This window comes from Monodelphis domestica, chromosome 2 (genome assembly GCF_027887165.1).
Source record: "Monodelphis domestica isolate mMonDom1 chromosome 2, mMonDom1.pri, whole genome shotgun sequence".
NCBI classification, from domain to species: domain Eukaryota; kingdom Metazoa; phylum Chordata; class Mammalia; order Didelphimorphia; family Didelphidae; genus Monodelphis; species Monodelphis domestica.
Genome location: NC_077228.1, coordinates 286,751,283 through 286,779,229, shown reverse-complemented (window position 1 = coordinate 286,779,229; position 27,947 = coordinate 286,751,283). Strand labels below are relative to the sequence as shown.

Here is a 27,947-nt window from a genome sequence, read left to right as displayed (position 1 = left end):
AATCTTAGCCTGAATAGCACCGTGCTAAAGCCAAATTACAACTCTTCAGAGACAATTTCATTTTAAAGTCATAGCGTTTTAATTAATTAGGGATTAGAAGATGGTTATCCCTTGACTCAGAAATTAATTTAAATGGCTATTAAGCTGGAGCAGATACAGTTTTTTAGTTTCTTGAGCATTAAGAACTTGCATTGGTAGGTACTGAATTTGCTGGTAATTTTCCTTTGTAGTTTCCATATCCTAGGGAAAGCAGGCTCTTCTATGCAGCAAGACTTCTACACTGTTGAAGACCTTGCCACTCAGCTTCTCAACTCTGCCTTTATCAACCTGAACAGCATTCCTGACTACCGACTCCGACCAATGCTTCATATCCTTTTTGGAAGCTGCCAAAAGAGTTGGAAAATAAGAAGTAATTCACATAGATTGAGAGTTGTAATTATCTGGCTTCATAAAAATTTCACTAAAAGAAAATTTAATCTAAAAGCAAAAGAAGAAAATTACAAAAGAGACATAATAAGTCTTGAAAGTGGTTTTTGGTATAATTGGAACCTGACCAACAAGTCTTAAAAGATCTTGTTAAATCCCTTGGGATTAGTTCTTTTCCCTCAAATTTATTGATTTGACTTACAGATTGTTTGATTTTTATATAATTGCCTATGTGCCACTTTCATGAAAAAGCCACTTCATATTGGTATAGTTATCTTTCATTGAAGGACAGAATGATATAGTGAGAAGAACCTTGAATTAGAACCTGGATATGAGTCCCCTCTCTGATAATAACTGTGTCTTTGAGCAGGACTCCTGATCTGGCTGAAACAGCTTCCTCATCTATAAAAGGAGAGGTTGGGTTAGATGGTCCTTCCATCTATCAGTGATTCTGGGATCCAGATACTTTCTCATTCCTATTTTTAATACTGGCATCTCTCTCCCTCTTCTACCCCCTTCCACTCCCCCCTCCCCAATCATTGAGCCAATGGAGATAAGAGGCAAAATTTGATTGGTTAGAGGAATAAGGCTTTCCCCTTTTCTCTAAGGGCATGAAATTTAGCTTTTGCAAATGTAGGAATTTTGGAAGGTAATACACACTGGAAATATAATAGGATTAAGTAGCTCTATAGCTTAGTATCCTAGGGAAAGAGACAAGTCCACAGGTTTTATTTCACATCATCTTTAAAGTCAGTGGCAGACTTTCTGAATATCTTTATGATCTGCTATCTGGCTGTCTTGTAAAATTTAAAATTAAATCTCAATAATAATATATTTTAAGAGATTTATTAATGATCATTAGAAATCAAGGAATAAAGAAGATACAAAATAAAGACCACGTGCCCATGGCGAGTTAGCCATTTTTTAGTCAACTCCACTCACCACCGTCAATGCTGATTCTACATCCAAGAACAGGCTCCTCCAAAGCCTTTATCCTCTGTTTACAGGAAGTGCATAATGACAAGAAGTCAGTGGGCTCCTGGGATATGTAGTTTTTTGGGGGTAACAGATTTTCAATTATAATCTCAGATTATCTAAGAAAGGTATAAATGTGGAATGTGGGATGCACTTGCACCTTGAATATTGTAGTCTCCTTAACCTGCCTTCTTACGGGTTTTTGTGAAACCTCTGGTACTATTCTGCCCTCCAGAGCATTACGAAGCCCTTGTATCTCCCATCCTTGGACCCCTCTTCACCTACTTGCACATGGTAAGAGGGCATTATTGAAACAGTATCAGAAATCCCTGCTCTAACCCTTTTAGCCAAAATGGAGTTCAGGTTAAGAATTCTTAAAACCTTAAGTTCTTCTAGACCTTGAATTTATGCCCAAAGTTTCTCTGGTTTTCTTACACTGTCTTTTCTTTTCACTAGATTGAACAAAAGCCCCTGGAATAAAGTCTAGGTCAGAAAACTATGAAGACTCCTAGAACACAGGCTTAATCTTGCTGTTGATCTTATGAATCCTGTGCAGCTAGCCACCTTTTCCTCAGTTTTGTGTTTCTCTTAATTGGGCTGATGGGATGCTGTGGATTAGAATGACAAACATTACTACCAAGAGAGTCTAGGAATCCTAAAAAACTACAGCCCATGCTGTGCTGGTCTTTGTTTATAAAATCTTAAATCTAGTATTAAGGGTTTAGAAATAAAATTCTCTTCCCATTACATTAACATGATCCTATGAACTGCTGGTTATTGAGTTGTGATTTTCTAATCTATTTCCTATCATCACTATTTAATCTAGAAGACTCAAGAAAGTAATTGATGGAAATAGAAGTGTAGAAAGCATATCTTTTTTTTTTAACCTTATTTTACATATATATTTGTGGAGAGGGGAATAGTCATTTCCAGATATTTCCCTCCCTATCCAGCGAGCCATCCCTGGTACTAAGAATTTTTTAAAAGAGGGAAAAAATTAACTCTCTGTTTCCATTGTTTTAATCCTGCTGTTTTTTGTAGTTCTTACTTTGCATCAGCTCATATACATCATCTGCTTATATTAATTTAATTTTTCACAGTTTGTTTAGCCACTTCCCAATTGATAGGCCTCTAATTTGTTTTTAGTTTTCTTTTGCTCAAACACTCATACAAAAAGTGTTGTCATAAATATTTAATGCATTTGACCTCCTGTGGGTGGACCTTCAGAGTTATTAGAGGTCCATCCAGCAGCCCCTCTGAGGATCCAAGGTCTCTGCCCAGATGTGATGTCACGGTCAGAATAAGGAGGAGATGAGACACACTGTGCATTCAACCCACATAAGCAGGCATAAAACACAGTGCTCTGCCGTAATACTGTGGTTCATTTATTATATAGGATTTTTGGTACATGCTTCTTTGACACACAATCAATCTTCTACGTATGTGACATTCTACAGTTTGATTAGGTATTATCAAATCACCTAAACAACACTCCTATGATGTTACTACAGCAAAGAATTCGTGATCATTTACTAGATTTCTACAACACTGTGATAGATATGATTAATGTGAATAAAGCCATTTGTAGGTTAGTACCCCCTTGACCTGCTGAGAGGTTCATTGTGCTTTTGCTCAGCTTTCACTATCCATCATAATTGCTTGGGAGATGAACAAAACATCTTCGTATCTAGGTGTGAGGACTTAAAGCAGACCAGTTTTGGGGTTTTCCTCAATTTACAAGTTCTGTTTTTCTTGTGTTACTTTGAAGTGCCTAGCAATGCTGCTTGGCTTCTGTTCCAACAAATTCATTGGAGTGTGGTAACTGTAGGAAAAGATTATAGTACTCAAGCTTTTGGCCGGTGTTTATTGTAGGGCCTTGGAGCATGTCCTATGCTTGATAAAGGAGGGGTCATGGGCAGCAATCTTTGGGCTTTAATTCTGTAATTGCAATCTTTTCAAGATAATAACCAGGGGGCCTTAAAGTAGGGTGTGTGTGTGTGTGTGTGTGTGTGTGTGTGTGTGTGTGTGTGTGTGTGTATATATATATTGATCCTAAAAGTATTTGCTCTCATTATTTCTCCCATATTGAGGAGAGAATAATCATAACAAGTCCATTAGCGGGGGAAAAATTGGGGAGAGAAGTCACAGAGTGGGATCAGTGGGGGACCCTCATTGTGGGGTCTGCTTTGCAGACCTCCCTTCCTTGGACCGTGACCTTGTCAACCGGTCAGGGTAGGATGGCCTCTGGCACAGAGTGATGTGTAGTTCCCTATATATCTTGGATAGCAGACCTTCATCATTCATTTGTTGGAAATAATTTCCTAGTCCCCCAGAACAGCTTGAGAAGAGGGAGTATTTCAAACTACTACATTCCTAGGGAGCTTAAATGACTTTCTGTTATACTATCCTACCTGTAATCATAGAATGGTAAAGCTCTACTAGTCTTCACCTAATCCTTTAAGTGGGAGATTATTTCCAACTATTTCTTTTTATCCCCTCACTGTTTTTCAGAGGCTTTCCCAGAAATGGCAAGTCATCAACCAGAGGAGTTTACTGTGGTAAGAATTCTTTCTGCCCATAGAGTTCAGCTGGGCCAATTCCTGGAGAATAATCTGGTGTTTGCCTCAGATGTCTGAGATGGGAAGGGAAAAATCAGTAGGCTGGCATTCTGATTAAACCCTCATAAGTGAGTGAGATTTTCATGCTTTGGAAATTCCCTGTAATCTATTATTCTAATGTAAACTGACTTTTCAGGTGCATCATTCCCCCTTTCAGAGTAGTATGTCTAGTACTGGAGAGCTATACCAACCTTTGCGATAATAAATATAACAGAATGAAGTGAGGAGTAATCGGTCTGAAGTGGGAAGGGTCCATTTTCTACCTGATTCCCACCCTTCATTCTAACAACTCCTCCAGTATTATTTAAAATTCTTTGCCTCTCTCCAGTGGTGAAGAAGAGACTGCAGATGAAAATCCAGAGTCTCAAGAGATGTTAGAAGAGCAACTGGTGAGGCTGCTCACTCGTGAAGTCATGGACCTGATCAGTAAGTAACATGTGAAAGAAGGAAGTAAGAAAATTTTAGAGAAAATTTAATTCTTATGGTTAAGTGCTGATATTTCAAAGTACAAATTTCCCTTAAATACTTTTATATTATCTCAGATGTAAATTACCCCACCTGTATCTCAGGACTTCTTGCCCCAACCATTCCCCCTAGGTAAAGTCAATCCTGAGCACATACTCAGAAACTGATTGATTTTAAATTAAAAGATTAAAGGATGGCTTAATGATCATCAGATCAATAATGTGGCAAAGTACTCTGCACTAAAGACAATTTAAGGAAAGAAATTTGAGCCAAAGGACTATATATTAGAGAGCACTTTATGGGAGTTTGTCAGGATTAAGAAAACCTCAAGGGCATGAGCAAAAGAAATTGTATAATCTCTGGAAAACTTTTTTAATATAATTTTTTTAAACTCTTACCTTCCATCTTAGAATCAATACTGTGTATTGGTTCCAAAGCAGAAGAGTGATATGGGTTAGGCAGTCTGGGTCAAGTGACTTGCCCAGAGTCACACAGCAGAGAAGTGTCTGAGGCCAGATTTGAACCCAGGACCTCCCATCTCTGGGACTGGCTCTTAATCCACTGAACCACCCAGCTGCCCCCTCTGGAAAACTTTTGAGTAAATTCCCATCTAAAGGGAAGTGTAAGGATAATTTTAGCATTATGATTTAAAATCTAAATTTAATTGGTTGCCAGGGAAAATCCCAAATAATTTACCCAAGTCAGCTGGAAATTTTATGGTGATTTAATTGATATAGTGAAGGAGATTAAAAAGAAGGAAAGGGAGTAGGATTTTTCCCGCCTGACTAGTACCAGGTGGGAAGATTAGGAGATCTAGAAAGTAAGGTTTTGGAGTGTGAAGGAGGAAGGAATCAGCCTGAACTCCAAAAGGGCTCAGCCAAGATGCCCAAACCTGAATCAGCTCAAGGGCAAACTCACCACCCATCCTAGACAAATAACTGCCACCACTCCAAGATGTAGGAATGCCTAACACGCTACCAGCCAGTTGCCTCTCCAGGGAAAGAGCGAAGAGAGCCAGTGATGTGCCTTATATAGACGGTTTTACATCACTTTCCTGCATCTCATCTGTACCAATGATAGCTTGACTTAAGACAGCCCAGGGGTCTGTCTGCTTTTTCTGCATATGTCTGTTGAAGGCCATTTCCTCAGATAATTAAATCTTTGAGTATGGTCCAGGCATCCTGACCTTGTTAAACTGAGTAGGGTAGAGAAATGTAGAGTTCCCAAGACTTGATTCTGTTAAACCAAGTATCTGCATTGTTATTGATCAGGAAATAGCTAAATCAGATCTTCTAAAGTATGATGGAATAGTTTAGGGTGGAATAGTTTTTAAAATTCACAGAAGGAATGTAAGTCATTTACTTTCAGGAAATTTAGTTTTCCTCCAAAGCCTTAAATTTAGGAAGAAAGATTATAACATAGCCTTAAAATTTATCAGACCAAGAAGCAGCTAAATGGCTCAGTGGATAGAGAGCCAGGCCTAGAGAAGTCCTGGGTTCAAATGTGACCTCAAATACTTGCTGTGTGGTCCTGGGCAAGTCACTTAACTCCAGTTGCCTAGACCTTATAACTCTTCCATCTCAGAACCAATACTTGGTATTGATTCTTAAGATCCAAAGTAAGAATTTTTAAAAAAAATTCTCAGGCCAGAAAAATGTTCACCAGTTGCACCCACCAAGATTGATTTTATGTAATATACGTACCACCCTCCTGCATTGCTCAGAACAACATTAGAACAGGTACTTTTGTTCCTAAGAGGGGCTGTGCTTTTATGGTACAGCCCCTTTTTCTTGTAGTAACCTAGCTTTCTTCTGCAGCTGTTTGCTGTGTTTCAAAGAAAGGCGCTGAACACAATAGTACTACCAATACCACCACCACCACCAATAGCAGCACCACAGCTGATGGAGAGGGTAAGTGAGCAATTTCTTCACTAGTTTCTCAGCTTTCTTACTCTTTGACCATTATGACATAGCAGTGTCTATAAGGTTTGTTAAGCCTTTCTAGCAGCTTGGTGGTAGACCCTTAGTCATAGATCTGGCTGTGCGTAAAGCTTTCCCAACATTTAAAGCTTACTGTTCAATATTGTTCTTTCACTGAAGAACAAATTGCCATCTATCTAGGAAACATCCTTCCAGTTTCTTTTTCTGACTCCCTCTCCACCTGGAGCATGTCTCTAGAACAGTCACTGTTCTTATCTCCTAGGGAAAGCGGGTTTTATACTCTAGTCAGAACAATGGGAACACTTAATTTGGTGTCTCTCTAGTTATCTAAACATGCTTTCACCTACTGTTTACCTTAGAACAAGATGTGAAGTGGCTTCTCTGAAAAGTGAAGTTAATAACTGCTTTGCCTTTTGCTCTTAGATGAAGAGATGGTATGCACAGAGGTGGCCCCCTCAGCCATGCCTGAACTCACAGATCTGGGCAAGTGTTTAATGAAGCATGAGGTAAATGAATGAAAGAGGTTGTGGTGGTACTCTTTCTTCTGCTCACTCTCTCCTCTCCTCTCTTGTCATCTTTATTCACTTCACAAAATGAAATAATTCACAAGATTGCCCCACATTTTCACTACTTACTGTCAAGGCTTTCAACTCCTAACATTCTATTAGGAATTCTCATTCTAGGAAAAGAAACAGAATCCTCACTAAAGCCCATTTTCTCCTCTTCCCTTCTTTAGGATGTGTGTACAGCACTGCTCATCACAGCCTTTACTTCCTTAGCTTGGAAGGACACCTTGTCTTGCCAGAGAACCACCACCCAACTCTGTTGGCCTCTGCTTAAACAAGTAAAGTTCTCTCCTCACCCAATTCTTCTAGAAAGAGGAAGTTTTAGGAACAGGATCACTAGAAAGATTATTTGTCAAAAGAAGAATTAAAGATCATTTGATGGCCATTGTTTAACCTTGAAGAAGTCAGTCTCTAAGGGACTACTCCCTTCTAAGCACTTATATTAGCCTAGTTGGGAAGCTTGAGAAAGGGAAATTTGTGCTGACTCAAATTGTTTCCTCAGGTACTCTCGGGAACACTCCTCTCTGATGCAGTAACATGGTTTTTCACCAGTGTACTGAAAGGTTTGCAGATGCATGGGCAGCATGATGGCTGTATGGCTGCACTTGTCCACTTGGCCTTCCAGATATATGAGGCATTGGTAGGTACACTTGAATCTGCCAATTTGTTCCTAATGCCTATCCAGTTGTCATTCTTGTGTTTTTTTCCTGGTTATTTTACTAAAGTTCTGCCCCTCTAATACTTAGATGCCTAAACCCAACTTCAATTCTTTCAGCGCCCCAGATACCTGGAGGTGAGAGCAGTGATGGAACAGATCCCAGAAATACAGAAGGAATCTCTGGACCAGTTTGACTGCAAGTTGTTGAACCCTACACTTCAAAAAATTAATGATAAGCGCAGAAAGGATCATTTCAAACGTCTCATTGCTGGCTGTATTGGGGTAGGTTTCAATTTTGAACCATTTAATTGCCCTACCTATGAATGACACACAAGCAATTTCCTTTTCTTTCACTCATTTTGACTTCTGAAACCATTAACTGTTGAGGTACAGAAATAAAAGGGCAGTCTCCAACTAGTCTTTATCAAGGTGTGGAGAATTGTTTGTTCTGAAATAGAATAAAACTTTCCATTTGCAGAGGAGGCCCCACTGCTCAGGTTTTTATATTAACTTTGCTTGTTTCTTACAGAAACCTTTGGGAGAACAGTTCCGCAAGGAGGTTCACATTAAGAATCTTCCATCGCTCTTCAAAAAAACAAAACCACTGCTGGAGTGTGATGTGCTAGAAAATGAGGATGGATGCTTGAGCACCATTTTTGAACCTTGACATGGCCACCTGAACAATTTTCCCAGGCCTTCATTGTCATCTTTTCTCTTTCCCCCTTGTAGCTAACCTGTAGCTCCAGAACCAGGCTTGGAGATGGAGAGCCAATGACTGGCTCCAAGAGGCCAGAAGTAATTACATTGATGTCATTTTCAAGGGAGTTAGGGTTTACATTATTCTGACTAGTTCTCCCAAGATATCTCCTAACCCACTCAGAGTACCTCATCTGAGCATTTTCAAGAGAAGCCATGAGCAGAACTATTATTCCTTGTTGTCATTTTTCCCTTCTCCCTTTCAAAGTACCCTCCTTGCAGCTATTCCATAGACTATGAGGTTGGGGTGTTTGTTTCATTCAAAGTCCTAGCACTGCCACCAGTTGTGGCTGCACTTGGGCACAGAACCCTGTACATATTCCCTCTACTGATAACTTCAATCCATGTGTTGTGGGAAGAGAGAAGCAGAACTATTTGGAGGCTCTCTGGTTGCTGGATTAGGAGTGTCAAGTGGAATGCATGTGTGGCCTACTCATCTTGAATGCTAGGCATAGACTGTCGACAGCTGTGTGGCTGTGGCCAAGAATAAAAATCCTCCAAAGACTGGCCAAGCCCAAGTCATCACTTCAGAGTTCCTTAGTTTCCCCTATGTCAAGGGAAGCCTGATCACCAATAACCATTTGATGTCATTCCCTCGTCGGCAAGGATTCCTCAGTAGCAAAAGGCAGTCTCTGGTCAGTTAATTTTCAGATGCTTTACGGGCATCCAAGGTTATTGACAGAATTAGGGAGCATCTGTTTCTAGGACCTGGGTCAGCCCAGTTGCCTTTTCTTCTATGACTTGGCCCTCATGGCTTTGTGCCCATGTAGCCTCAGATGCCTTTAATAAATTCGAGGCTTCTGAAATTCCAATTGCCTAATCACCAATTGGGGCTATTCAGAGCTGCCCATAGTTGTAGAAATCCCATTCTATATATAACAAAGGGTGAATACTCCTGTATCCTCCAAGATCTAAATCTAAAATGAGCTGGAAATATAGGATAGAGAGGAATGAGGGGAAAGCTGGGAGAAGAGATTTCAAATCCAATGTATTTATCTGTATTGCACAGGCTTCCTGTGTACACACACACACACACACATGGTTGTAGCATTTAAAAGTTTTGACCACAAAGGCAATTTTGGAACATGCCTTCTACTAGCTTTGACTATTGCCTTAGTGGAAGTGTGTGGTTGGGACCATGAAGGGAACAGTTGTATTTATTTTGTTGTGATATTTTTTTAACATCTTGTGACTTCATGCTAGTTTTTTAAATTGTTTTTAGAGCCTTTTTGTAGAAACATTAACTCTTGAGGCACGCTTCTGCATGTCAGTAAAAAATCTTGAGTTTGATACACAAGTTTCATATATACAAGCTGCCTTTCTCATAGTATATACTACTACACTTGACACTTTAGGCTGCTATTCTTATATTGGTATTCTTCAAAAGGACAATCAGGAATGCTCACAAGTGTCTGGGGAAGACTGTCAGCAATGGCAATGAGGCACTTCCCCACCCCTATTGAGTCTGATCAGGAATTATAGAATAGTTCCCAGAGTTTATTTTGAGAGTAGGGTATCCACCTGTTGTCTCTGCAAGACACTTAGTCCATCTGAACTGAATCCAATTCATCCATGAAGCGCCGACATTTTCCCATTAGGACTTTGATGGCTTCACTCACCAGGACCTCAGGGGGCAAGACACCTGTTGACTCCACTGAGACTATGATGTAAAAAAAAATTTAAGGATTACTATATATATGTTGGGAGTACAATTAGGAGAGAGATTGCAAAAAGCTTAATTTTTAATTGTAGGAGATAATAAACAGCATTTAGCTGCAGAATTGGCAAAAAAAAAAATCCTAAAAAGGCTGTGGGGTGGGAGTGTGGTTTTCAATTTTTTTTAATTATGCCATTCTTACTTCCCCTAATACTCACATATGTAGTGATCCCGTACTCGGGCCAGCCTCACCAGTTTCTTAAGGTTCTCATGCCGAAAGATCTCTCTACTGAAGGTATCCAGCCGGGGGTTGGCAACTGTGGCTACTTTTTTTCCTAATAGAAAATACAAAATTGGTAATGAAGTACATGAGGATAATCTTAAGAACTTTCTCAACTAAATTGTCTGTGGTCAATAGCTTTTAACTGGGCTAAAGAAATATTCCCAAAGTAGGGTTATGATTAGAAATTAATACTTTGAATCTGAAGAAATAAGAGAATAGGGAAAAGTGGCAACTGAAAAATTGGCAAATGCTTAAAGGATTCTAAGACAAAGTAGTAAGCATCCCTCTCTGTTCCCATTGTTTGTTTTAACAAATACCTTTAACATCTTGCACCTGAATGACACCAGGTGAAAAGCATTGACTCAGTTCCTCAGCTGCTTCCCCTTCTATTGGCTGTAACAGAGTAATATCTGGCAATAATCTGTAACTAGCAGTAGCCACAGGAGAAAACTTAGCATGATCTTTGCCTGGAATGGGAAGGTGAAGCCAGTTAATAATCAGACCCCTTATCTGCCATGCCTTAAGCTACTCAATGACATTTCAGTTTTCCCCATCCAAAAATTTTAGTACCAACAATCCCCACACATAGCTGAACCAGCACCAAATAATCCTTACCAATGCCTTTGACACAATGCATCAGTAGGTCAAGCTCCTGACCAGGACGTAGCTGGGCAATGAGGATGTCATCATGCACAGGACGAATGGTGCCTTCCGGGAAAACATCTGCTTGGTTTCCCAGGGGTATCCATGTCATGTGTTTGGTGTATACTACAAGATAAGACAACTTGTCAGCTCTTGGAAAAAGATGCAGGGTAGAAAGAAGAGGATGGGATATATAGTGGCAGATACTCCTGCTTCCCCACTGGATTTATAGCTAGACAAGAGTCCAATCGCTTCATTTTAGAAAGGGGGACCTGGGCTCAAAAGATGCCTTAATAAGATCATTTGACCCTGTCTTCACTCACCTTTATGATTAAGATAAAGTTCATTGGGGTCAGAGGAGTCTTTGGCAGCTTGAGGATTACGAGTACACTTGACCTTCAGCTGAAATTGCAAAGTGTCTATCTCAGTACCATCTTCATCACCTGCATATGGGAAAAAAGGGAGCCAAAGTTATTTCATACCAATCCACAACCTCTCCCTGATATCCTACATCAATCTGCTCTTACCTTGGTTCCGATACTCAAAAAGCCGGGGATCAGCTCGAATGGGAATGAGACCCAAACGATGGGCCAGTATCTCATCCTGCACTATGGATGTATTGTTGTACACAAAGACTTTTTCCACAGCCATGGTTGGAACCTGGATAAGGAAAGAATACTGACCCTTGGAAACATGTAACACAATGGTGGAAATAATGGAAATGTGCAACACAATATTCTTTCTTTCCACCTAAGAGTTAACATTTTCTAGAAACTAAAAACTAAAGAAAACAAAATCAAGCTGGGAGGGAACATTCAAATTTACAAAGATGAACTAAAGTAGTTTAAGGTTAATGTGACAAATGGGTTCCTTTTTTCCACCCTCCTTCCACAACACACTTCCCTCCCAAAAATAAGTACTTTTCACTACCTCAGCTAACAAGATCCTCCGAAAAGCGTTAGCAATGGCAGCATCAATTCCAATCATGTCAAATTCCAGCGAGTTTTCATCCATGTGCACCACATCCACACGGAATTCCTGAAAGAACCGGGGGGGGGGGGGGGTCGGCAAAAAACTTAAAATCGGTTCAGGTTCTCAGCCTCCAAAACTCGCCTTCCCCTCCCAGCCAAAAGTATCCTCTCGGCCCCTTAACCCCTTGTCTTCATGGACCCCGTGCCACCCTCACCAGCTCTCTTGCCACCTGCCGGCCTCCCCTTACCCTCTCGAAGCGGCTCTGGTCCCAGGCATCGTCGTAGCCGCAGTAATTTCCCGGGAAGTCCGTGGTATGGACCTAGAACAAAGAAGTCGCGTGTGCCTAAGGGCTAGGGTTCTACCCTCTGTATGGATCCCGGCCCCGTTCGTCACTCGAGCCTTACGTTTCGAACCCCGAACTCCCCCAACACAACGCGACTCCGCATTTCCTCCACCGCTCCGGCGGCCGCCATCTTGAGCCCACGTGACAGCCGCTTGCCCACAATGCACATGTACTAGCTTCCTTGCGCCGTCACCGTGGCGACCAGCGGCGCCTGGGTCTCGCGAGACTGAACGGAGCTGCTTGTTTCCACGTATACAGTTTCCGGGTGGGTTCGCCTAAACATCCGGTCGTCTTCCTCTAGGAGCATCCCAGCGGGTGGGAAAACCTGTCTTCCTCCCCACCCCAACCCCACCCCATCCCCTGAGCCTGGGCCCTCCCCTACTTCTCTACGCCGTGGCTGCGTGAGCCCGAGGGACTGGAACCTTCGAGGGACATGGCGAGCCCGGTAACCCCGGCTGGAGGCACCCGGAACGGGGCTCCCCCCGAGTGGGGGGGCTTCGAGGAGAATATACAGGTAATGGCCCCAGGACCCCAACCTTGCCCCTACCCTCTCGCGGATTGGAGGTTCTGAAGGTTTCACGAGGTCATTTTGGCCACCCTCCAGCCTCTGGGTAGGCAGAATCTTCTGTCCACTTTCGTGTCTTTTCCATTCAAATCCCACCTTGGATCCTGGGATTTAGAGTTAGGGGCGTTTTTTGGAAACCTTCTAGTCCGGTGCCCTTGTTTTACTGAATGGGAAACTAAGACACAGACAAGGAAAGTAACTTCCTTACGACCACAAAGGTGGTAAGAGTTCTCCAGACCCCCGTGAACCTGGAGGATCTGGCTTTGAGCTTGAGACAACCCACCTGGAAAGTTAGTAGACAGTCAACAGTATTGATTGTGCGTTTTATTGAAGGAGACTGGGAAAGATTAGATTGACTTGAAGGTCCTCAAATTGACCCAGTAAGGAGGATTAATTCTCTCCTTCAATAATTTCTATGGATCCTGGGAGATTCAGAGAACTCTTAGGTTCAGTTCTTGCACATAAGAACTGGAATAAATGAGAGAAAAACTGGCCCCATGAGAGAGGCCAGGCTAAGAGAAAAAGCTTTATTTGGGGTGGGGGCTATGAAAGTTTATAGTAAGTGTACAAATTAAATGAATATAAAGTAATTCCAAGAAGAAATAAAGGACCAGTAGGGAAGATCAGGAAATGTTTCATAAAGGAGGCAGCATTTAAGCTGGGCCTTCAAGGTTATCAGCCAAGTGGAAGAGACAACATTACATATGTAGGGAGCATTATGATTTGGCTGGAAAAGTATAAGGAATGTATTCTGGGATACCAAATTCAGTTGGAATTTAGGAAATATAAAAGGGAATTATTGGAGAACAATTGGTCTGACAAGGAAGACTTTCTCTGTTGTTGGGGCAGGGAGGGTGAAGTTGGGAGAGAAAATGTTCCCTGGAAACTATAGGACCAAAAAAAAAAACAGGAGCAGAGGACAGGAAACACGTTTCTCTGGTTAAATTATAGGGCCTGAGCCTGAGAGTCTCAAGATTTTATAGCAAAAAGCTAGATTTAGGAGAACCAGGGAGATTAAGTTCAGACATCTGACTGTTTGCTGGGCACTGCCCTAGGCATCAGGGACACAGACAAATAGGATACATTCCGTGTCTTCAAGAACATTTCATTCTACTGGGTAGAGGAAAAGAAAAATAAGGTTAATATATTTGCAAGGTTTATAAACACAAAGTAAGGGAAATTAAGGCTAATAACTAAAGGGAACAGAAAAAGAATCAAGGAAAGGTTCTCTGAATCTCCCAGAGCATATAGTAAGGGATCCATAGACATTACTGAACAAGGGAATAAACCCCTCCTTACTGTGCCAACTTGAGGCCCTTCAAGTCAATCCAGTCCTTCCCATTCCAATTCAAAACAGTGCCTCAGTGAAACTTTGAAGGAAAGTAGGGGTATAGCAAGCTGGAGGTAAAGGAGAAGTACTACCAAACCATTTGTGCAGAAGTATAAAGGTAAGAAGGGAAGTGCTATGGTAATAACTAGCAGATTAGTTTGCTTAGACAAAGGCACTATATGAATGAAAGTAATGACAAAGAAAAAGGAACCAGATTGTGGAGGCCAGGAAATGGGTTGGATTTCTGTACTGTTTAGGGGCATTAAGGCACTAATGAAAGAGAGTAAAAGTGTGCTGTGAGTGCCTTCAGGTACCCATGCTTTAGCAAAACCACCAAACAAAGCCCCTACCTCAATCCACCCCTAACTCCAATCTTCAGATAAGGAATTGAGGAACAGTGTTAGTGAGCTGAATGGGTGGCTCTGAAAGAAAAGTTAATCAGTAAACATTTATTAAGCACTTAGCACAGTGTTGGAGATATAAATGAAAACAAAGACAGTCCCTACCCTAAAGGAGCTTACAATATAATGAGAGGAGATGCCACCCAAAAGGAAGCTGATGAGAGGGGAGAGGTACCTAAGATGAAGTCCCAAAGTAGTTAGCTGGTGTGAAATGGAGAGGAAAAAATGTGTTGAGTCCCACATACACACATTCCCACCTCTTTCATTAGAAACCTGAGAATCCATGGTCCTGTCCTCCAGTCCTAGATTTACTCTGAGGCATGGAGAGTATTGATGGGATATGAGTACCAATTCCGCCTAGAGGTCCTAAGTACACCTTTGACCCTACAGGGTGGAGGCTCAGCTGTGATTGATATGGAAAACATGGATGACACATCAGGATCCAGTTTCGAAGACATGGGGGAGCTTCACCAGCGGCTTCGTGAAGAGGAAGTCGATGCTGATGCAGCTGCTGCTGAGGAAGAAGATGGAGAATTCCTGGGAATGAAGGGTTTTAAGGGACAACTAAGTAGACAAGTGGCTGATCAAGTAAGTAGTAATGTACTTTGAGTAGGCTGAAGAGAAACAAGGTTATATCCACTCCAAGCCATTCTATTTGCATCCCCGTCTTCAGGCAGGATGGTCTCTGTATCATGCCAGAAAATCTCTCCTCTTTTAGAAGATATCTGCAACTTTTTCCATGGAAAAAAGGCAATCAGGCCTAGAACTAGAAACAAGAGTAAAATCTCAGTGGGTCACCTTCCTTAAACCTCTCTCTCTCTCTCTCTCTCTCTCTCTCTCTCTCTCTCTCTCTCTCTCTCTCTCAGATGTGGCAGGCGGGAAAGAGACAGGCCTCCAAGGCCTTCAGCCTCTATGCTAATATTGACATCCTCAGGCCTTACTTTGATGTGGAGCCTGCCCAAGTTCGAAGCCGGTAAGAGCCCTTTTCCTCTCCCTTACCTGGTTCAGGATCTTGACACTAGTCATGCTGTCCCTGATCCCCATACGTATGTAGCAACAGGCCCAAGGGCCAGGAGTTCAGCGTGCTGGTCCTAGGGCCAGATTTTAAGAGGGAGTAGGGTGATGTTTGCCTGCATCTCTCCTCTCTTCCCCCATCTTTCTATCACAGTCACTAAGGTGCTCATCCTTTCAACCCTCTAAGATGAATGCCTGTGTCTTTCCCCTCTTTATCTGCAATATTTAACATGTTGGTTTGAAAATAACCAACATTTAATAACATAGAATGTGTGGTGTAGTAGAAAGAGAACTGAACTTGATGTCAGAAGCCCTGGATTCAAATCTAGGCTCTAATGGCTCTGAGTTTGAGAGTAAGTCATTGGACTTCTCTCAGCCTCGGTTTCCTAATTGGTAAGAATAGAGAGTAATACTTATCCTGCCTACTTATAGGATTGTTCTATGGTGCTTTATAAATTTTAATCACAATATGAAAGTATGACTGCAATCTTGAACAAGCCTGTTAGACCTTATAGGAACCGCCAGCAGCTCCTATATAATGAACCTGTGGGTGGTGACCTGAGAAGGAGATTGGCTAGAGGAATATGGATGACTAGATTAAAGATAGAGGGAGAGACACAGGAATGAAGACTCAGAGACCATAAGATAAAAACATGTGGGGAGTGTCAAGCTCTATAAATACCTCTCTAGAAAAAGCTAAGTAGTAGAGAGATTTTTTTTTTAAACCCTTTACCTTCCATCTTGGAGTCAATACTGTATATTGGCTCCAAGGTAGAAGAGTGTTAAGGGCTAGGCAATGGGGGTTAAGTGACTTGCCCAGGGTCACACAGCTGGGAAGTGTCTGAGGCCAGATTTGACCTAGGACCTCCTGTCTCTAGGCCTGACTCTCAATCCACTGAGCCACCCAGCTGCCCCCTATCAAGTGGAGAGATTACGAGTATAAGAAGCAAGAGAACATGTGTGGAGCCGAGAACTCCAGGATATCCCCCATGGGCCAGATGGCCAAGAGATTAATGGGAGATAAGTGGGGCAGCTGTGCTGCGTAAATCAGTCAGACATGAGGAACAATATAGGCAAAAGTGTAAGAGACAAGAGGGAGAGCAAGTGCAGGAGAGACAAGGCAAGAGAAGTAAGAAGTGTAAGAAGAAGGCTCATACATGTTCCCCAACTTTTTTTGGAGATTTTAGGAATGTGAAGTGGGAGGTGATTAATGAATGTGACATGATATAGGTTTTAACATTGGTTGAATTGACAATGACGAAATCAAATAGGAGGAGATTAATCGAACCCACGTTTTATAAAGGAATGTGGTCCGAGCCAGGACACTGTGGCTGGCAATGCCCAGTCCAAGAATTTGCTTGACCTTTGAACTATCCCTTTCCATACAGTAACCTGACTGTGAGTCTTGGTATATGAATATGTAAGATACAATATCAATATATCAATCACCCAAGATGCTAACATGTATGGTATGCTACAGACCTTGAGTCTTTTTACTCATCTGTAAAATGAAGGTGTTAAACTACATCCTGTCTTTCAACTCTAAATCCAGTGATTCTAGGGGAAACAGGAAGATCATTTCTCAGTAACCTTAGATCCGCCACACCCCCTTAGTAACACTGAAACATTTTCATGCATTCTAATTTCTCAATCTCCTAGCTAGGCCCCTCCAAGATCACCTTATTTCTCATTGATCCAACCATCCTCAAAGTCTTTCCACTCCACATAGTGGAAGGAGGAAAGAAATCCCTCCTAGAAACAGTTCCCCACAGCCCTGCTCTACCCCCAAACTTTCTCTTTTATAGGCTCCTGGAGTCCATGATCCCTGTCAAGATGGTCAACTTTCCCCAAGTAAGTGATGGTGATCTCATTTGTCATTGAGTGTCCCCAGAAATGTTCCCAAGTGGAAAATTATAACCCAAGAAGGACTAATGGTTTAGATGTGTTGGAGCTTAGAAGGCCTGGGCAAAGCCACTAAAAGGTGGGGTGGGAAACCTGGCCCAATTCTCAGGGCAAAGAGCTCCAAAAGAAGAGCCAGGGGCCTGGGAGGGTGGAGGCAGATGGGAAGGTAGTCATTTGAACATCACCGCCTGAGCTAGTATCTCCACAGAAAATTGCTGGAGAGCTCTACGGGCCTCTCATGCTGGTGTTCACCCTGGTTGCCATCCTTCTCCATGGGATGAAGACGTCTGACACCATTATCGTAAGCAGATGGGATGGGTGAAGGCTGATGGTTGTTCCATTGAACTCCAGGCCCCATCCTTGGGAGTACCAGATATGAAGTGGGAAACACTGGGACAAAGGAGACAAAGTCAGCTCCAGAAGAGTTGACTGGATGGGACTCAGACTCTTGAAGAAAACAGAGGGATGGGAATGAGAGACCTTGTGTGGTTAAATCAAACTCCCCTCCCCCACAGAGGGAAGGTACCTTGATGGGCACTGCCATTGGCACCTGCTTTGGCTACTGGCTGGGTGTTTCATCCTTCATTTACTTCTTGGCCTACCTGTGTAATGCGCAGATCACCATGCTACAGATGTTGGCGCTACTGGTAAGAGGCCCTGATGGGTGGGTGGGCAGCAGTGGACAGAGCAAACTCTCTGACACTCAACTGAGTCAATCCTAGCCAGCCAGGACCTAAATGGGAAGTGTCCACTAGCTCCAGAATACCTGAGCCTTGGTGCTACCAGAGCCTGCAGGTGGAAGTGGAAAGTTCTCCTCAGTCTGCCACCAAATGTTGTTCTCATCTCTCAGGGGTATGGACTCTTTGGACATTGCATTGTCCTCTTCATCACCTACAACATCCATCTCCACGCCCTCTTCTATCTCTTCTGGCTGCTGGTTGGTGGGTTGTCCACCCTGCGCATGGTGAGTTGAGAGAAGAATGTAGGAGGAGTAAAGGGTTTGAAAGGGTGGATTCTCCCCCACCCACCAAGGGTATGGCCGTGCTAGGCTCCCCATTCAGACACTTGCCATCTATTTTTTCTAACCTACAATGTTTGTCCCAGGATGGGTCAGTTTTATTTGAACCATGACCTCCGTTGTGGCCCCAGGTGGCGGTGCTAGTGTCTAGGACTGTGGGACCCACACAGCGGCTGCTTCTTTGCGGGACCCTGGCTACCCTGCACATGCTCTTCTTACTCTACCTGCACTTTGCCTACCACAAGGTGGTGGAGGGTAAGTGATGGACAGGGGGAGGAGGAAAGGGATGGAGGGGGGGGGGGGGGGGGACTCAACAGATTTTGAGATTCTTGACCACTTCTTTCTACTTCTTCCTCTCAAGGTTTGTCCTGAAAAGGGGGTGGGGGGGTGTCCTAGGCCTGTCTCTTTTCCTTATGCTCCTCCTGCACTTCTTGAGGCTGCCTCTTGAAAAATTGTTTTAGTAAGCAAGAGGCAAAATTTATTAAGCACTTAATGTTTGCATTGGAGATATAAAGGAGAAAAGCCAAAATAAGCCCTGCTCTCAAAGAGCTTCCATCCTAATGGGAGGATAATCATCTCTCTGGACTAGGTTAGATGCAGTGCTGCCTCAATGCAGGAGACAACATTAATGAACCTCTTAGAGGGTTCAAGTACCCTATAATTTTAAGAAAAGAAAATTCCCCAGGGTTCCAGGTGCCTAAGGATGACCTTCAGGGTCCAAGGAGAGTATCCATGGTGGGTTATGATTCAGTACCCAGTCAAAAGTTCTCCATACCTCCCCAGTGTTCACCTCCTTTCTTCCTTCTCTCAGGAATCCTGGACACCTTTGAGGGTCCCAATGTTCCCCCCATCCAGAGAGTCCCTCGGGACATCCCCGTTGCTGGGCTCCCTATTGCTGTCCTCAATGCCACAGCCAAGGCTGTTGCCCTGACCCTACAGCCACACTGACCCCATCTCAGTCCTCTCACATACTCCCTCCAATCAAACTCAGCTTGCTGATCCCCACAGCATCTTGGGAAGAGGATTAAAGGACAGTGTTGGTGACCTGTGTCTTTTTGATGGGGGCTGGGACTTCTGTGGAGCTATGAACTCCCCCTCAAAAATTCCTGCATCTCTTCTCAGCTTCTGAAGAGTAGAAGGCCCACAGCTCTTTGCCCAGGATCAGGGGTATCCTTCCAGGGCAGAAAGTATGTCGGGCCCTCTGGGTCCCCCTCAACATCTTCCTCCCCCTCCTTTTCATTCTCTCTGTATCACCTTGCTAATTATAGACTTGGTAATTAAAAGATTAATTGGGATCTGGAAATTCAGCTACTATTCCAGTGGCCTGCCCTGCCATCAACACTTCTGCTGCTGGTTATAAAATATCTCCTTTATAGACAATCACATCAATTTTGTCGTGGGGAGGAGATGTGGAGGTTGGGGGACTCTTCTGGTTCTTGGTGTATAAATGTGTAAAACGTACAGGGTTCAAAAAACTGAGTAGCAAAAGGAAGGTAGAGATAGATGCAAGGTTCAGTGAACTACTTAGGCTAATGAATTTAAAGTAGGAAGGCAACATCTTAGAGAACTGACTTTGGCAGAATTTTCCAGAATAAGTTATATTTTCTGTGTATACAGCACTAAACTTAGACTTAAAACTTTCCCAGCATATACCCTACCACAGGCAATACAAAGACATGCAGGCTTTCACTGTCTAGGGATAATTTTTGCTAAGACTTTTTTTTCACATGAATAGCTTAAAACTGCACAGACAGTTGAGTTGGTTAAGAGAGGCAATGGGTGGTAGGTGGTCAAATCCACTAAAATTCCTATGGAAGTTGAAATAGGGGAGAAAGTCTAGTACAGATATTGGGACTGGCTTTCCTCAGTATAAATTAGCTGATGAGACTCTGTCCATCCTTTTTCCCAAAACCTTTGAGAAGTGGGGTCTAAAGCACATCTCAACTTAAAGGTAATTGGATGGACAAGGTGATAACTAGTTTCAACATTGTTGAGATTTTAAGTGAGCAAACCATTGGATTCAGCTCTTCAAAATTCAACTCATGTTCAGGAACACAGGTGCCATACCAATTCCGGGTTTCCCAGGAAGCACTAGGGAAGTCGCCCAGAAAGCATTCCCTCTTTGGGTATCTCCCATCTCTGCATTTTTTTCTGGGGAATAATGGTAACAATAGTTTACACTTATACCTTGCACCATTACAGTTGAGCCCCACAACACTGGCCAAAGTTAGATGAAATAGGTTCAATGAGAGAAAATTACTCAAGATCACAGGGAATAAGCATTTACTTAGCACTCACTGAATGCCAGGTGCTGGGCTAAGTACTTCATCCTTATCTCTTACGTTTGGGGAAACTGAGGTAAACAGATTAAGTGACTTGCTCTGGGGAAGTGTTCTTGAAGATGAATTTGAACTTGCCTTATTGACTCCAGGCATGGGGCATTATCCGCTGTGCCACCACCACCTCCCACCGGCTCATCCTTTGGGGGCCCTCCACATGCTGCCTAAGCAATGAGATGACCTGGACCTGAATTCGGGAACACTTGTGTGACCCTGGGCAATTACTTGACCCTGTTTGCCTATTTTCTCACCTGCAAAATTATCTGGTGGAAAAGAGAAAGAAAATGGTTTTTTTTAATAGTTTTTATCCTCCCTACCATTGTGCCATGTCCCCACCCTACCCCAGTAGGCACGGTGCAGATGCAGACATCAAATGGATGGAGCCATCTAATAGATGGTGCCCCCTGGTGCAGAGAGGCAGAACTGAGCAGGTCAGATGGACAGGTCTTCAGGGCTAGGGGTCAGGAACCCCTGCCTCAAGCCCAGGAGAACCAATACAGAGAGTGCAAACCATTAGCTTTTTTTTTCCCCTCACCTTCCATCTTAGAATAATACTAAGTATTAGTTCCCAGGAGAAAAGTGATCAAGGTTGGGGATGAGGGTTAAATGATTTGCCCAGGGTTACAGCTAGAAAGTGTCTGAGACAATATTTGAACCCAGGACTTCCTGTTTCTAGGCCTGGCTCTGTCTACACTGTGCTGCCTAACTTCCCCAAGCCATTACGAACCTTTAGTTGAAAAAAAAAAATCAAAACTTGCCCTTTCCATCTCCAGGACACGAAAACAACTCCCTCAGTCTTCCTGAGCCTCCAGCCCCCGACGCCCCCTAGCTGTTGCTGCCTGAGCCTGCTGTGTTGTGTATATCTCCTGCTTAGATCCCTCTGGGGCTGGCAGCTTGCCCTTGACCTTATTGGAGCACTCAAGCAATGCTTTATGTTCTGGGCTTTGATCCTTCTCCGGCAGGGTGCTTTGGCTAGGGGAGGTTCTCAAGGCATGGGCCCCAGCATGGGCATTGCTTGATGCTGTCATAGCCCTGGGACAAACACTCAGGCTTGGTGCAAGCATAGCTCCAAAGGGTCACTGCAATATCTTTGCCAAGGAAACCCCAAATGGCAACACGAAGACTAGAACACAACTGAGGGGACTGAACACTACCTGCTAACTGGTTATTAACGTGCTCAGATTTTTTGTTCCCACATTTGCCTTTTACGCTTCCCTTACCATGGTTCCACTTGGACCTTCCATGCTGACATGTGAATACTAAAGCCAGAAACGCCCCTTGAGGAAGGTGGTGCATACAGCAGCACAAGTCCTCCAACTTGTAGAATGAGGGCACTTCCCCTCGACTGGGTCCAGTTCAGCTGCCGGTCAGGCGCGGGGGAGCTGGGTAATCGGAGGAGGCCCACGGAATCCCCACGCAGGAGGCGCTGCGCATCATTGCTGGGAGAGAAAAGGGGCGGGGCAGAGAGGGGCGGCGATAGCGGGGAGGAGGAGTCAAGGGTGGACCAGGACGAATTAAAGGGCCTGGGGAAGGACACCGGGGTTAGGAAACGGACCCAACCTACTTGGAGTCGAGGGATCGGGCTTGGGGGTGGGTTCGTGTTTGGTAGACCCTGGGGCCGCCTCCACACATATACACACGCCTCTTCGCGCAGGCATCGTGGGTCTCCCCGACCCTCCGTCCAGTTAGGTCGGCACCTCAGTGATTCCAGTCCTACCAGAGAGTCGGAGGGGAGGTGACCCTGAAAGCAATCTACCCTCCCAGCTTTAAACTCCACCATCCCGGGAGGTTTGGGGAAGGGGTCGCCTCGCCCAAGCTCCCCTTCTCCCCCGCCTCTGCTCCTGAGTCCCTCGGCCTAGACGGACAGACGCTGGGGCTGTCCAGAGCCCGTTCCCCAGTCCCGGGCTCGGAGTAAACTGATGACTAGTCAGTGGAGCGAGGATTGGATTGGGAGAGGGCGGGGCGAGAGGCCGTGACGCAGCTGTTACCGTGGAAACCAGCCGCCCTCCCCGGCACAGCAACGGGAGCCCGAGCCGAGCCAGAGCCGCAGCTCTCCGCAACAACTAAGCGGGCCTTGCGGCCGTGGCTCCAGGGGCGGTAACCAGCGCCCGCCCAGCCCGAGGGAGGCAGGGAGAAAAGGCTTCGAGGAGGGGAACTAGAAAAAAGAAGACCCGGGGCACGTGCTCCGCCCAGCCCGGGCCCACCTGGGTCCCGGGCCACGCGCCATGAGCCGAGGCCCCGAAGCCGGAGTCGGAACCATTACTCGTCGCGCGGGGCCCGGGGCTTGGGGCTCCCAAGACGCCTGGGCCTCTCAGCGAGCCAGGTCACACCGCCTCCTCTATCCGGGCCGCGGAGCCCCTGGCGGGGGTCCCTAGGCACGGAGCGCCTGGCCCGCCGCGCGCCCCCGCGCACGCCCGGGTGCCCGGCTCCTCGGCCCCGGCGGCCCCCGCGGCCCGGCCCCGTGGCGGCGGCGACCATGCTGCCAAGCTCCATCCAGATCTCCGGGGAGCCGCTGTCCAGCGCCGAGGTGCGAGACATCTGCCGCGGCCTGCGGGACAACGCCGTGCGCCTGCTGTCCCTGCGCGGCTGCCGCCTGTGCGACCGCGACTTCGCCCGCATCTGCCGCGCCCTGGCCGGAGCCTCGTCCCTGGCACAGCTCAACCTCAACCTGGGCGTCGTGTCCAGTCCGGGGCGCGTCAAGCAGCTGGCTGAGGCCCTGCGGGTCAACCGCTCTGTCCAGTCCCTTTTGTGAGTGCCCCAGGCGTGGGCTGGGAAAGGGGATGGGCAGGGGGCCACAGCCCAGAACCTCACCCCGATCCTCGGGGATCACCACCTCCCTTTGCCTCCCAGGCACGGCCCCATGTAAGGTTCACCCCTTCCCTAGATGAGACCTTTCCTACCTTAATACACCGGGGGACCCCTCATCTCACCCCCAGACCACCCTTATCTTAATGGCCTCCCAGAGACACCCTCTAATCTCCCCTTCCCTATACACAGCTGTTCTGACTGTCCCACTTAATAATGCCTTGTGACCTTGGACAATTCACTTCTTCCTGGGTTTCAGTTTCCTCATTTACAAAATGCCAAAAAAGGCCTGTATGGTCCCTTAAGGTTCTTCTCAAATTCTGGATGTTGAGAACTGTGGAAACTCTCCCCCATCCACACTTCCTAAATATCTCCCATCAATATCCTCCCTCTTGGAGTGGAATACTCCTTTAATAACCCTCCCTGAAGTACTGCCCCTCTTTTATTTCCTTTCTGCACAAGTATGCCCCCTTGCAATTCCTAGTGTCCTTTTATTTAGGGCAGGTTCTCCCTAACTTCCCACTCAGGGTGTAACATTTCCCATAACTTCTTCCCACACCCCTAGCCCTCTCCCTGAGCTGTAACACCTCCTGATTTTCTTCCCCAAATTAAAACCTAATTCCCAATCCTGAATATTCACTCAGTAGACCCTTTTCCCAGGCAGGATACCCAAATTCAAAGCAGATACTCCTAACTTCCCACCCTAGGATAGTCTTTTAATCCCCCTCCCCATCTAGGCCACCAGAATCTTCAAGCACTCTTTCAACCAGTTCCTCACTTTGGTTAATCCCTCTCAAATTGAATTTTCCCCCAAAAAAATTGGATCCTTCCACAACCCCAGTCCCTTGCCCCAAAGAAACCTGAATGAACTAACCACTTCCACGTTGACCCTGGAATTCTCTAGTGCCCCAGGCCCCTCAGTGATTCTTTGGCCAGCTTTAGGTGACTTTCTTCCACCTTCCTCCCCATCACCACCACCACCATTTGCTGAGAACCCCTACCCCAGGGTACAGAAGCAAGACAAGTCTTTCATATAGAGAGGCTGGTGCCTGATGATAGCAATGACCACTCCACTGTTCTCCCCACTCCCAGCCTTCATGGGAGCCCCCTGACTGATGCTGGATTGGCCCTGCTCAACCCTGCCTTGGCTCTGCACCCTGCCCTCGTGGCCCTAGACTTAGGTGACTGCATGCTGGGGGATGAAGCCATCAACCTCATCTGTGGTCTCCTGCCCCCTGATGGGGCTAAGTCAGGTGAGCAGGGCTGTACTGAGAGGGTAATAACCAAAGGAGCAAGGGAATGAGGCAGGCCTGGGCCCAGGTTGGGACTGTCTCCCAAGGCCTTTTTGGCTCCTTTTATGGCAGTTATATCAGTTGTACTTCCGGGGGGGGGGGGGGGGGTTCTGGGGATGGAATACAGAGTACTGAGCCTAACCCACTTAGGGAATGGGATGTCTGAAGTCCATCTTGGAGCCCTAAAGGGACTGGATTCTTAGAAGTGCCCCAAGTACAACAATTATGACCTAAGAAGGTGAAGAATGTTTGAAGAGAGATCCCGGCTACCTAAGCTGGAAGCCAGCTTCAAGTCCTGCTAGGAGAGCAGTTGGGTTGGTTTTTTAGAAGGGGGTAGGGGAGAAAAAAGTGAGAGGAAGTCAAATATCTGGATGGAGTAGCGGGGGCTTTCATCAGATTCCTAACTGACCACAGCCTAGAAAATGGACTCCGGTGGCACAAACCTCAGCACCACCAACTTTTCCCTCCTCCCAGGCCTTAAGGAGCTGACCCTGAGTGCCAACCCTGGAATCACCCCCAAGGGCTGGAGTAGACTTGCCATCGCTGTGGCCCACAGCTCCCAAGTCCGAGTCCTCAATCTGGACTACAACCCCCTGGGTGAGGCACCAGAAACCCTTGGCCCCTACCCTGCCTGTCCCAGCCCCTACTCCCAGAAATTTGAAACAGAAAGTATGGGGGGGGGAGGGGATTGCCGCTTCTCAATTTCCTGATCAACCTCAAGGAAGCATTGCCTTGGAGATCCTAGACTCCTTGTAGGGCTGAGTGTTGAGCAAGTGAGAGAATACAGACAAACACACACACCACCACCACCACCACCACCAAGGGCACAAGAGCACCCCTCCCATGCCAGCCTCTGCTGTTGTCCATCCACCAATCATATCCATCTCCTAATGACCCAGCCAATCACCAGCCTGACTGGTGGGGGAGGCGGGCCATGTGGTGGTTGCCAGGGCAATGGGAGATGCTGAGGGATGAGTGGGGCACTGAGCCTACTTGGATGTCTCCCTCCAGGTGACCACGTGGCAGGGATGCTGGCTGTGGCTGTGGCCTCCAGTCGCACCCTGGAGGTCCTGGACTTGGAAGGGACTGGCCTTACCAACCAGTCAGCCCAGGTGAGGAGGCCAGGAATCTCAGCCCACTATGGTTGAAACACAGTAACCCTAGGGACCAGTCTGGCTGTCCCACTTTCCCTGCCTTCCCTGTGGCCTCCAGAGGGGCTAAGAAACAGAGTTAAAGTATTGGATTGTCAGCCAGGAATCTTGGTGATCCTCTAGTCCTAACCCTTGATTTTCTAACTGAGGAAGTTCAAGCCCCCAGAAAAGTGAGGGCAGGCTCATCCAAGGGCACTCCTGGCCCCTTATTGTAGCCCAATATTTCGAGTGCATAGGCCAGAGCTCAATGTCACAGGCTGTGGGCATGCACTTTTACAACCACCTTGCCTTCTGGCATTTTCCCTGGCACCACTCTCCCCTTCTCCCTGCTTGGCTAAACTCAGGCTCTGCCTTGCTCTGGGAGAGTCGGGAGAATCCCAGGCTCTCAGGGAGGGACTGAAACACAGGTCAGAAATGGCAGGTGTTTCACTGATCCCTCCTCCACTTGCCTCTATCCTATCCCACCCCCCAGACCCTGCTGGACATGGTGGAAAATTATCCTACGGCCTTGCGGAGCCTGGTGTTGACGGAGAACAGCATCAGCCCTGAGCTGCAGCAGCAGATCTGTGACCTACTCTCCGAGGGAGAGGAGGAGGAGGAAGAGGCCGCCACTGGTGACGGCCGGGTCCCCCGGAGGGATCGAGCTGGGGAACTCGATGCTCTCCAAAGAGGTGGAGCCTGGATCTGCCCCAGCGGTAAGAGCCGGAATCCAGACCTGAGGCCCCGGGAGCACTCCGTCCCCAGGACCGGAATAACCCTTTCTTCTTTTGTACAGATCCTGGATCCCAGATGGTGCTGATGACATCAGGGCTGGGAGACAGTCTGTTAGCTGAGACCGAGATGTGAATCCTGCAACTCCCCCCCTCCCCTCCCATGTGCCCTGGTGTATGTCCTCCAGTGTGTATGTGTACATGTCTCCACATGCTGTGGTGAGCAGAGCCAGTGCCCAGGGCTCTGGTAGCCCCCTGGCCGCAGGGTGGGCAGGTGGGTGGCTCTGGCGGCTGGGATTGACTAAATGGCTTCGAGGCGGCACTTGTTCCCAGGGCGATGCCCCTCGATGGCTGCCTCCCCCGGCAGCTACGGCTGCAGCCCGCTGGCTCGGTAGATTTTATAAACTCCACAACCTGGTGTGCGGCTGTGGTCACTGGTGGGGGGGGAGGGGTGTGAAGGGAGGGGAGGGGGAAGGGGCCCAAGAAGCAGTCACCACCAGAGGGCAGTGCTGCCCCTTAGCATCAGCCCTGGGGCTCCTATTAAAATGTCGGTGGCCCGTTCAGTACCCCGGAGTTAACAAAGCTTTTACTCACACTTAACTTTCACGATAACTGGTAGGTAGTTCTGTTTATTACCTAAAGCAGCTAAATAACTCCCCCAGGATTCCAGAAGTTAGGGATCTTGGGTAAATTCATCTACTGCCTTGGTGACCCTCCCAATTCATCTGTGAAATGAAGTGGGGCTTTGGTCAACTAGATGACTTAATGGATAGTCAGGCCTGGAGAAGAGAGATCCTGGGTTCAAATGTGACCTGATAACTTCCTAGCTGTGTGACCCTGGGCAAGTCACTGTTAATCTAATTTACTAGTCATTGCTCTTCTGTCTTGGAACCAATATTTAGTATTAATTCTAAGCAAATGAGGATTTTAAAAAGAAAATGAAGGGGCTTAATTTACAGACCTGAGGCCCCTTCCAGCTCTTAACCTATGATCCTCATTGGCAGGATCAGGACTTTAGGGCAAGTCTTTTAATTCTAGCATTTCCTTCCTCTCTTGCTGACCACCCTCCTCATCCACACCCAACAGCCTTGATGAAAGGTGGGGCAATCAGAGACCCTT

At 46.0% G+C, this 27,947-nt stretch overlaps 4 protein-coding genes across 6 annotated transcripts in view; 3 read left to right on the top strand and 1 right to left on the bottom strand.

Annotated features, from left to right (window-relative positions):
- The window catches only part of XPO5 (exportin 5), a 55,560-nt gene extending 45,859 nt beyond the window's left edge, over nt 1–9,701 (top strand). Inside the window, exons 23-32 of the mRNA XM_001365895.5 lie at nt 231–367; nt 1,598–1,695; nt 3,913–3,959; nt 4,348–4,445; nt 6,302–6,394; nt 6,848–6,930; nt 7,161–7,268; nt 7,493–7,630; nt 7,766–7,930; nt 8,178–9,701. Of these exons, the coding sequence (XP_001365932.1) occupies nt 231–367; nt 1,598–1,695; nt 3,913–3,959; nt 4,348–4,445; nt 6,302–6,394; nt 6,848–6,930; nt 7,161–7,268; nt 7,493–7,630; nt 7,766–7,930; nt 8,178–8,315 (1,105 nt within the window). The 3' untranslated portion in view covers nt 8,316–9,701. The remainder of the gene's footprint in view (nt 1–230; nt 368–1,597; nt 1,696–3,912; nt 3,960–4,347; nt 4,446–6,301; nt 6,395–6,847; nt 6,931–7,160; nt 7,269–7,492; nt 7,631–7,765; nt 7,931–8,177) is intronic.
- POLR1C (RNA polymerase I and III subunit C) lies at nt 56–12,535 on the bottom strand. Of its 2 annotated transcripts, XM_007483978.3 has the most exons (10): nt 12,363–12,535; nt 12,206–12,277; nt 11,917–12,024; nt 11,514–11,646; nt 11,310–11,429; nt 10,960–11,112; nt 10,662–10,811; nt 10,280–10,396; nt 9,926–10,064; nt 56–383 (listed from the first exon to the last, which is right to left on the bottom strand). In XM_007483978.3, exons 1-9 carry the CDS (start codon nt 12,468–12,470, stop codon nt 9,946–9,948), a joined length of 1,080 nt encoding a protein of 359 aa, XP_007484040.2. In that variant the 5' UTR covers nt 12,471–12,535; the 3' UTR covers nt 56–383; nt 9,926–9,945. The 2 variants fall into 2 exon arrangements, with proteins under 2 accessions (XP_007484040.2, XP_001362696.2); XM_001362659.5 differs by lacking the exon at nt 56–383 and having other exon boundaries at nt 9,881–10,064; nt 12,363–12,499.
- Nucleotides 12,527–19,834, top strand: YIPF3 (Yip1 domain family member 3). 2 transcript variants are annotated; one of them, XM_001365778.5, is made up of 9 exons: nt 12,650–12,815; nt 14,988–15,185; nt 15,464–15,570; nt 17,417–17,462; nt 17,722–17,814; nt 18,029–18,160; nt 18,364–18,477; nt 18,663–18,786; nt 19,343–19,834. In XM_001365778.5, the coding sequence occupies exons 1-9, from the start codon at nt 12,735–12,737 to the stop codon at nt 19,477–19,479; spliced, it is 1,032 nt and encodes a 343-aa protein (XP_001365815.1). In that variant the 5' UTR covers nt 12,650–12,734; the 3' UTR covers nt 19,480–19,834. The 2 variants fall into 2 exon arrangements, with proteins under 2 accessions (XP_056674275.1, XP_001365815.1); XM_056818297.1 differs by lacking the exon at nt 17,722–17,814 and having other exon boundaries at nt 12,527–12,815.
- Nucleotides 19,835–22,855: 3,021 nt separating this feature from the next.
- On the top strand, nt 22,856–27,246 carry LRRC73 (leucine rich repeat containing 73). Its single transcript, XM_001362569.4, has 6 exons — nt 22,856–23,618; nt 24,768–24,928; nt 25,442–25,564; nt 25,979–26,079; nt 26,591–26,813; nt 26,894–27,246. Exons 1-6 carry the CDS (start codon nt 23,347–23,349, stop codon nt 26,962–26,964), a joined length of 951 nt encoding a protein of 316 aa, XP_001362606.1. The 5' UTR covers nt 22,856–23,346; the 3' UTR covers nt 26,965–27,246.
- Nucleotides 27,247–27,947: the final 701 nt, after the last annotated feature.